Source organism: Gastrolobium bilobum, unplaced genomic scaffold (assembly GCF_033153095.1).
Source record: "Gastrolobium bilobum isolate Gb01-03AN ecotype WA unplaced genomic scaffold, APGP_CSIRO_Gbil_v1 utg86658, whole genome shotgun sequence".
In the NCBI taxonomy this organism is placed as follows: Eukaryota; Viridiplantae; Streptophyta; class Magnoliopsida; order Fabales; family Fabaceae; genus Gastrolobium; species Gastrolobium bilobum.
Window position 1 is genome coordinate 13447 of NW_026898788.1, and position 9987 is coordinate 23433.

General features: G+C 36.0%; 2 protein-coding genes across 2 annotated transcripts; one reads left to right on the forward strand and one right to left on the reverse strand.

Moving 5' to 3' along the window:
* Window positions 1-679: 679 nt before the first annotated feature.
* Window positions 680-4961, reverse strand: LOC133284140 (glycine--tRNA ligase, mitochondrial 1). Its single transcript, XM_061481135.1, has 7 exons — window positions 3965-4961; window positions 3675-3875; window positions 3337-3561; window positions 2694-2753; window positions 2488-2568; window positions 1987-2392; window positions 680-1102 (listed from the first exon to the last, which is right to left on the reverse strand). Exons 1-7 carry the CDS (start codon window positions 4955-4957, stop codon window positions 870-872), a joined length of 2199 nt encoding a protein of 732 aa, XP_061337119.1. The 5' UTR covers window positions 4958-4961; the 3' UTR covers window positions 680-869.
* A 2351-nt stretch (window positions 4962-7312) lies between these two features.
* Window positions 7313-9538, forward strand: LOC133284142 (uncharacterized). The gene has a single exon (XM_061481136.1). The coding sequence runs from the start codon at window positions 7313-7315 to the stop codon at window positions 9536-9538; it is 2226 nt and encodes a 741-aa protein (XP_061337120.1).
* The last annotated feature ends 449 nt before the right edge of the window (window positions 9539-9987 follow it).

The window sequence follows — 9987 nt, forward strand, 5'->3', positions numbered from 1 at the left end:
CTCAAATTGTCTTAGAACTTGGTATCATCATTTCTAGACGTTGCTCTGTATTTCTGCTGGTTTACTGAGGAATTGCTGTGTTGCGGTTATTTTATTCTCTCTTGCTGGAACCTTTACAAATTCCCTGCACCTCTTTCTCTTATAAAAATTTCCACTGTTATGTTAACAAAATGAAAGAATACATATCCTTTTTCACCAAAAATGCAAAAGATAAAATGTCTTAAAACCTTAGTGGGTCCCTTTTCTTTGAAGTGTGAAACAAATCATTATGTACTTTCTTGTGGTTGTAAGGTATTTAGAATGGTTGGCTAATATAGCTCAAATACCAATTCTAACGAAAGGATAGAAGGGTATAGCGACGTATCTTAACAATAAAGATTTCTGCATCAAGCCAAAGGATTATTTTCTATTTTCAGAGTGAAAGTTGAAGAAGTTAAATCACTACTCAGCTTGGTGTGAAATCAAATGCTTGTGCTTCATGGTGCAATTTCCACGTAGCTGAGCCAAAGCATTTTCTTTTCTGGGTTTAGCAACGGGGCTTAAAATTCAAAGCAGAAAAAACAAACAAAACACTAAAGGAAGGATTCAATGAGATTCACCTGTGATCAGCTTAAAATAGGCAGTTCTACGTTCCAACCCCATGACAAAACCTCATTAAGAAATTGGCAAACCAGAAACATGTCAAAATAACATCTATCTCTATGACTAACATCTTTAACAACTGCAAAATGACAGTCATTCAGTACATATGTTGCAGGAACTTCATCAAAACAAAAAGAAATGGGAATCTAGTTGATAATTGGTAATCTCTCTGTAGTTCAATTCATTGTTCAAATAACATAACAAAATTTTTAGCAAGAAACTAAAATTCAATCATCTGCAGCTGTAGAAGAATGATGGGGAAAAGTTGACCACACATCTGACCATGTCCTCTGGCCTTCAGTTACCTCCTTCACAACAATTGCAGCTTTGTCCACATCAACACGCACTTGATCCTTGCTATCCCTCTCCCGTATAGTCACTGATGATGTTGAATCTACAGTGATAGCAAAGGGCACACCAAGTTCATCTGTTCTCGCATACCGTTTTCCTATTGACGTACCTATCAACATTTTTAAAAATTTTAAAACAAACAAATATGTAACATTAACTATTAGGTATTATCACAAAAAAAAAAGGGATAAATCCAACACTACAAAAATTGTGGATGAAAACATGTCACCAACCTTGGAACAGAGTTAAATCCTTCTAGTCAAATTCGAACAAGAAAAAACACTTGAATAAAAGAGCTGAAAGACCAAACTTATACCAAGCCAAAAGCGCAAAACCTGCTCCATAGAAAAAAATCTTCTCCAAAGAACAGGTGCCTACCCCTCATCTGCCCTCCCAAGATTGTATCTTACAAGAAAATTGTTCTCTTTGAAGAATGTAGTTTAAAAGATTTGTATGGTGAGTATTCCCATGCATTTGAGAAAATTATAGATCCCCTAGACAATTATCCAATTGAGATCAATGCTCATGGAGAACCAAGTGAGCTTGTGCTAACCATTCTACCAATAGCATTTCCCAAAGTAACTACGACATTTGCCCATGAAGAAAGAGGGGATTTTTTAAATTATTCACTTTTGAGGAGAAACTCAACTGTAGCACATTTAAAAATCAAAAGATGTTGACAAAAAACATAGACAAACTGACAAACAAAACAAAAAAGTACTGCCTTTAAGAACAAGATCCTCAGAGCCCATAGGGTGCATTCATGCAATCATCCAGGGTAAACAAAAAAAAAATCACAATTAAGCCCGACTAGCGAGTGTGGGGTGGAGGAAATCCTTATACGCAGCCTTACCCTTGCATAATTGCAAAGAGGCTGTTTCCTGGATTCAAGCTCATGACCTTTCAGTCATGAAGAAACAATTTTATCACTGCTCTGGTTCGCCCCCTTTGCAATTATCCATATTATTGAGAACTTCTATTTTAACAACAAACCTGTAATGTCAATCTTATGCGAAATTTTAGCTGCAGTCAATGACTTGGAAATGTCTTTGGCGACCTCTTCATACTTCTGATTCTGAACCAGAGGGAAAACTGTGCACTTAATAGGAGCCACAAATGAAGGGAAGCGAAATACATTTAACTGTTCATCCCCAGCTTTACTTGGCCTCATGTAGAAAGAGTGTTCAAAGAGGCAATAAATTATCCGTCCAATTCCAAAGGATGGTTCAATCACAGATGGTATAAAAACTCGCTGGTGCTCTTTCTTTTTCTCCTTCTGAATGGTCACCATATTCTTCTTAACAGTCACAGTTTTCTCAAGTGTACACACATTAAACTCCACTTCCCCTTTTGATTCCAGTGCAGCCTTCATATCTAAAGCTTCTTCCTCATGCATTGCCTGCCAGAGAAGATTCCATATATGAAAAAATAATGCAAGTAGCACTTTACAAAGAGTCATGGAATTAACAACCAAAATATTACACCATCAATTACCTCAAGTGCTTCAACCACCTTCTTTTGATCCCCTTTGAACGCCAGACCCAACTCTTTCTTTACTGGAGCTATAACCAATTTCTGAACAATTGACAAACCAAGTCAATCAACGATGAGCAAATACTTTTGAGGGTGGTGCATGAAGTCGCAGGGACCAATTATGTATATCCAATCAATAAATCAATACTATTAGAATTAAACAGTACCTCCACTTCCTTAGGTTCTGAAAACTTTTCATGAGCCACTAGTGGAACACCGCTTTTCTCCTGAGGTATCAAATACAAAAGCATTATGAGAATGTGGTACACCACAAAATATAATATTGGAATTTCCTTAGTTGTTTTGATATTAACCAAAATACATTGTATCCCCACGTGATTTGATTTTTTGTGAAAATATTACTTTTTTCAGTTAAAACAATAAACTCCAAAAACTTAAAACCGATCTTCAAGTTGAGTTAAGTGAAAATAAACAAACTCCAGTGGAGGTCAAGTGATAAAGAAAAAGTTTGTTTTGGTAATCGTAAGGCCACTTGTTATGCACATACCTTATATTTTGTTTGTTTTAACTTGGAAATTAACATTTTTCATTATAAAATGAAAACTTACTAAGAGGATTAAGTCAAGAAAAGACTATCTTCAAGGAGGTAAATGTGTTTTACACTATCAGATAAATGAACATCATCGACTGAATGCAGGTAATATAACAAGGGCATTCATTCCAGGTTCCTGAGTCCTGATCTAAGGAAACCGATTTGAACTATACAAACCAAACAATTTACCCACTAGAATTGTGGTGTATTGATTTATAAAAGTTATGGCAAAGAATACAAATAATTAGAGTGATTACCGAGTGAGCATTCAAGTCATATGCAGATCTATCGGCAATGCCAACACACTCAATCCAGCCATAGGAACACTCAATCTCAGCATCCCAACAGTCACCAGCATAATGGGCCATCTCATTTTTAAGGTGTTGCCTAAATCTTAAACGGTCTTTGTCTATACCAAGACTCGTCAAGAAAAGATATACTCTCCCGATGAAATAACCAAGAGTCTCATTATTGACAATTCCCTGACCAAAAGATCAAAAAGGAAAAAATTAAAAAAAAAAAAAAAAAGCATCACAACATGTGACAATGACAAACAAGAAGATAACTAGAAGAAACTATTTTAGTTCAAACTGACCTTTGAGACAGCTTCACCAAGACGAATGTTCTTTGCAGGCGGAGGGGGCTGTTTCACTTGTTCCTCCCTCGGGAACATCAAAAACTTCAAGTCAGCAACTTGTGAGAATTTTGGATGAGATTTATCTTCTGGATCAACAAAGTGCTCAATTTCTGCTAGCGTAAATTCACGGACTCTGAGAAGGCCTTGGCGAGGAGATATCTACACATAACATAACATAAGATAACATAACCCAATTATTCCACAGAGATCAATAATGAAGGAAAGAAAAAAGGTAAAGGATTACAAACCTCATTTCTAAACGCCTGTCCAATTTGTGCTGCAGCAAATGGGAGTTTGTTCCCATTGTAATAATACAAGTCCTTGAAATTCACAAATATGCCTTGTGCAGTTTCGGGACGCATAAACCCAACACTAGCGGCATATGGTCCAATTGATGTTTGAAACATCAAATTGAAAGGATATGGATCAGAGAGTGGATTGTTTGTGTCTGGAGCTGTAATTCCATACTCCTTAATCTTAGCACCAAGCTCTTCAGCAGAGAGATCATCTAAAATGGCCAACACATGCTTGAGTTCCGCAGCCTCATTGGATGATATGGTGAGGTCTTTCTCAAGCTTGTTTTTGCAAAAATTCTTCAGCAAGTGATCAGCACGGTGACCTGTCCCAGTTATCTCATCCTTAACCATCAGATCAGTGAATTTTTCAAGGTGACCTGAAGCCTTAAACACAATTTCGGGCGTCAAACAAGGGCAATCAACTTCCAGCATGTTCTCTTCCAGGACGAAATGCTCACGCCAGAACCCTAGCACGTTTGATTTCACGGCGCAACCTGGAGGGCCATAATCGTAGAGCCCCGCAACACCACGATAAATCTTGAACGAAGGGATGTAGAACAAACGCCTCTCAAGAGCGTTCGCCACCGATTGACGGAAAGCTTCCCGGTTGTCGGCGCCGCCTGAGCCGGAGAATGCATGCAGGTCTTTCTCGATGGAAGACTTTCCCAGCTTGAGTGCGTTTAGGGCTTCCACGGCCGCTTCGATTTCGGACTTGGAGGCGGCGCCGCTGGCCTTGAGGGCGCGGACGGCGTTGCCTTGGGCTTCCACGGCGGATTGCTTCTCGGCGAGGGCTTTGCGGAGGGATTCTTCCGTGGCGGCGGCCATGGACGACGACGAAGATGAAGAAGCAGAGAAAATTGAAAGCGAAAACGAACGCGAACGCAATGGAGATATGGTTGAAACTACTCCAAGTCTCACTCTCAGTCTCACGAAATGCCAAAGCATAACATTCCCTACTATGGACTAGGTTAACATTACAGATAATTCTAATTTTATAAATATTAATTCATCGGTTTGATGTTTGTTCTTCTAAATGACATAAGTTATCTCATTTTAAATGACATAAGATATGTCATTATAAGAGAAAGATAGACACAAAAAATAAAAATCATTGAAGAGAGAGTGGTTGATATTTAAATTCACTTTCTCTCATGATTTCTATTTCTTGTGTCTATCTCTCTCTTAAAATGACATAATTTTATGTCATTTAAAATAGACAAATATTTTTTCCTTAATTCCCTTAATTCTATTAGTATTCAATTAAGAATCTAAATGATTGAAAAGAAGTCACGTGGTATTGATTAGAATAATTTTAAAAGATTATTATAATACTTTTTAGTGAGAATATAGATAGGATGTCTCTCACAATATCACCCTAACTCTTAGGATTTTTTGATATTTCTCTTTTTAAGATTTTTTGATATTTCTCTACGTGCTTCTTTTTCCCGGTGCGGGTCGACTCGTTCAAAACCGGGTTCCACTATGAGAGCTATATCAAATCTCAAAACAAAAGATTCTTTAGCCATTTTATTACGAAACAACCCAACAAGATTCTAATATATTCTATCTCAAAAGTAGTCGATTTTTTAGCTATTTTTAAGAGCTTTTGGAAGTTTAATAATTTTTCAAGTTATGGGTCGCTTTTTTCTTGACACAAAAATGTGTGATTTTTGTATTAAAACAACATAAAACAGTGGAAAAATAACTGGGCTACGCATTCTTTCAAGTTATGGGTCAAGTTATGGATCGGCAGCAATCGGACCGAGCTCCGAACCTTGTGAGAGGTACCGTTTCTATTGGTAGTCGCAGTGGCGGACCGACGTGGGGTCAAATGACCGCACGTGCGAACACAGGAATTTCAATTTTAATTTTTTTTTTTTTTTACTTTCTCTTCATTAGCTGATAGTTCCTCTCACCTACACTTTCTCTTCATTAGCTGAGTTTCTCTGACCTACACTTCCTTTCCAACGAGCCATTGTCCACAATAGAGTTGAGGATAGACGAAATAGAAGACGAGAAAGGTGAGAAATCTGTTACCATTTTATATTGCTGTAATTGTTACTTTAGAAAGTGGGTGAGAGAAAAACAAAATATTGGGAATTTTTTCATTCCATAATCAAGATTAAAATGCTCATTTTGGAACAGTTTAACACCTTTTTATTTTTTTTGTTAATATTGGTAGATCTTACTCAATGAAACAGGTCCCCTGCTAGAAACACCAGAAACACCCTCTCAATAACTTCCTCCTCTTTATTTTCACCGTTACTTTAGCTTTCGCTGTTGGATTGACTTGTGCCTTTACTAGCGGTAACATCTCAAAAATCTCTGTTCTTCCTGTATTATTTTTTTGTGAAATTATGTTATATTATTTCGTTTGACTGTGATATGAATTCATCATATATGCATATGTTGCATTTTTATACGTTTAACTATGATTTTGAACTTGGTAGAAAAAAAAGTTCTTGTTAATTTGATTTTAGAACTGTGTAACTTGTTTGGTCTGCTTTGGTTAGATGTGGTTAGTTACTTGACATTTGAGTTATTCTGTATACTGAATTCTGATAGCATTTCTAGTTAGGCATGCATGGAGGAGGAGATCAACCTGTTTGTTGTTACTTTTTATTTTAAAGGTTACTTCAGTTTAGGCTCTTGGATTTTATTAGATCAAAGCTACTGCTGAAGATTATAATACAATCTTAATGAGTGGATGGTTTCCATCATGATATCCTTTTATATTGGTTACTAAGTTTTTAAATTATTTGGTATTTGGTACTATTGAATGGATGTTTATTTTTCTGTACCCTCACAGGTTTTGGTTGATAACTTTGGTTGATTCTCCAAAGCTTTACTTTTGAAGTGGAGGTAAAAATTGGATCATGATGTTGAAACATTGAGAGCATAAACAATTGTGGGTTCATAATAATTGTTATAATGAAAGGTAACTTTCTATATTTTTGTTATAATTGTTTTAATAACAACAAATGGTATAATTTATATTTACTTTAGATTTTTAGGTTGTCATTGTTTCAATAACATAATGAGTATAATTGATTTAATTATATATTATGATTTGTCAGGGATACAATCTTATTTCAAACGTAAAAAATGCACAAATACAGAACCCGAATCCTATGAACCTCAGAGACAAAATGTTTCAATTGTGGAAAATTCTCCTCAATCTCAAAGACAAAGTGTACCACCACAAGCATCTCAATTTCAAAGTTTTCAATCACCACTTGAAGCAAAAATTAATATAGAATATCTTGAAGCGGATCCGGGAAAAGACCTTCAATTTATTCAATGACATCAAATCCTATAGAGAATGAGGATATTCTGAGAGCTTATTTGCTCAAGGGTCCAACTCAACCAATTCTTAAACCATTCCCTCAAACGAAAATGTTTGGAAAAATGCGTAGATTCAATCCTAAGTGGTATGAAGAATTTGGTTCTTGGTTGGAGTACAATGTATCACGAGATGCATGTTTTTGCTTGTATTGTTATCTATTTGATATGGAGGTTAGAGGTAGTGGTTCGGCGAAGGAGGCATTTGTCGGTGTGGGGTTCAAAAATTGGCAGAAGAAGGATAGAATCAAAGTTCATGTTGGAGATCATAGGAGTGTTCACAATGGATGTTATCAAGCTGGTCAAGATTTGATGAAGCAAAAGCAACATATTGATATTGCCTTTTCAAATATCTCTGAACAACAAAGAATTGATTACCGTATTCGGCTGAAAGCTTCTTTAGATTGTGCTAGGTACTTACTACGAAATGGTCAGCCTTTTCGGGGACATGATGAATCTGAAAGTTCAAATCAACAAGGTTTATTTCTTGAAACTCTAAAGTTTTATACTAAGCCAAATAAGGAGATGAGTCATGTGGTCTTGCAAAATGCCCCCGATAATCACAAAATGACTTCACCAAAAATTCAGAAAGATCTTGCTCAAGCTTGTGCTGATTTAACTGTTAAAGCAATAATTAGTGATCTCGGCAATGATTACTTTTCCTTGCTTGTTGATGAAGCTCGTGATGTTGCAATTAAAGAACAAATGGCAGTTGTACTTCGGTATGTAAACAAAAAGGGATCCATTGTTGAATGTTTTATTGGCATAATTCATGTTTCAGATACTACTGCAAAATCACTAAAAGCAGCGATTGATGGGCTGTTTTCTAAACTTGGTTTAAGTTTGTCTAAATGTCGCGGTCAAGGCTATGATGGTGCTAGTAATATGAGGGGTGAATTTAAAGGGCTTAAGAGTTTGATTTTGGCAGACAACAAATCTGCATTATACATTCATTGTTTTGCTCATCAGTTACAATTGGCACTTGTGAAGGTTGCAAAACATCACAAAAAGATTCAAGAATTTTTTGACATGCTTCAAAAGATGGTTACCGTTGTGGGGGGTTCATGCAAGCGGAAGGAAATTCTTCAAATGAATCAATATGAGCATATAGTTGAAAGAATTGCTCGCGGTGAAATACCAACTGGAAAAGGTTTAAATCAAGAGACAACCTTAAAGCGACCCGGAGACACTCATTGGGGTTCCCATTTTGGTACAGTTACAAGTGTTATCTCATTATTTTCTCCAATAATTTCTTTGATGAAAATTATTGAAGACGAGCCTAGGAATGATGCTGCAAGAACTGATGCAGGTTGCATTTTGTATGCCATGGAGGATTATGAGTTTGCATTCTTGTTGCATCTTATGCAACTTATCTTGGGGATTTCTTATGAGTTGTCACAAGCACTACAAAGAAAAGATCAAGACCTTTTAAATGCAATTGGTTTAGTGAAAGTTGTCAAGTCTCGTTTACAAGAGGTCAGAGATAATGGTTTTGATGAATTGCTTCAAGAAACGAACATTTTTGCAAATAAATATGATATTGACATTCCAAATATGGAGGATATTTATTATCCTAAAGGGAGATCAAGACGGAGATTGGAATCATTCACATTCATGCACTACTTTAAGGTGGAGTTATTTAATAGAGTGATAGATACTCAGGTTCAAGAGTTGGGTGATCGATTTGATAATGTCAATACCAAGTTGCTTGAGTGTTTGAGTTGTCTTGATCCTCGTGATTCATTTGCTAGTTTTAACAAAGAAAATTTGATTGAGTTTGCTAGATTTTATCCTTTGGAGTTTAATGAGCTTGCAGATATTCCTTTTCTTTCTTCAAGTCTCGGTAATTTTATTGTTGATGTAAGAGCTGATTCTGATTTTGTCAATTTGAAAAGAATTTCCGACCTTGCTTTGAAGATGGTCGAGAAGAGAAAGGATATTGTTTATCCATTGGTTTATTTGTTGATAAAGTTGGCACTCGTTCTACCGGTAGCAACTGCTAGTGTGGAGCGAGTTTTTTCTACAATGAGTTTTGTTAAGGATAAGTTGCGCAATCGGATAAGTGATGATTGGTTTAACGCATGCATGCTAACTTATGTTGAACGTGATATATTTGATAACATTGATGATGAAGATATAATGCAATATTTTCAAAGAATGAAAAATCGAAGAATGCTTTTGTAATCTTCTACTACCAACGTGGTACTAGCTTCTATTATTTTTGTTGTTATCTGGTATTTTTTATTTTTTTGCTTTAATTTTTTTGCTTTATATCTTTGACTCAGTAGTCGGGTTTAATTGGGGAATGGCTTTTATATCCTCTAAAGGTAACATAGATATTGCTTTCTAATACTTCTTGCAATTCATGGGCTACAGTTCCACTTCATTTGCGGAGAGACTTGTTGCTTTTGCATGTATTGAAGGAATATTTTTCTCAAGAAGGTATTTTTCAACTTATAGGCTTTTTCTTTGTTTCTTAATGTGAGTTATAATGAGTCTTGTCCTACTTTCTCTGTGACCTTTTTTTATTGGGGTTTGCTTTCAGCTTTGGTGCTATATTCTAGCTTAAAAAGAGAGGATTGACTGGAGTTAATCTCAAATAAGTTAATCTCTATAGATGAGAGCCTTCACTG

Bases quoted from the DNA above. Each gene is read 5' to 3' on its own strand.
- LOC133284142 (XM_061481136.1), top strand. From the start codon at position 7,313: ATGACATCAAATCCTATAGAGAATGAGGATATTCTGAGAGCTTATTTG.
- LOC133284140 (XM_061481135.1), bottom strand. From the start codon at position 4,957: ATGCTTTGGCATTTCGTGAGACTGAGAGTGAGACTTGGAGTAGTTTCA. The intron at 3,562-3,674 runs GTCAGTTTGAAC...TCTTTTGGTCAG, and splicing joins TTGGTGAAGCTGTCTCAAAG to GGAATTGTCAATAATGAGAC. The intron at 2,754-3,336 runs GTAATCACTCTA...TTGATACCTCAG, and splicing joins ATGACTTGAATGCTCACTCG to GAGAAAAGCGGTGTTCCACT.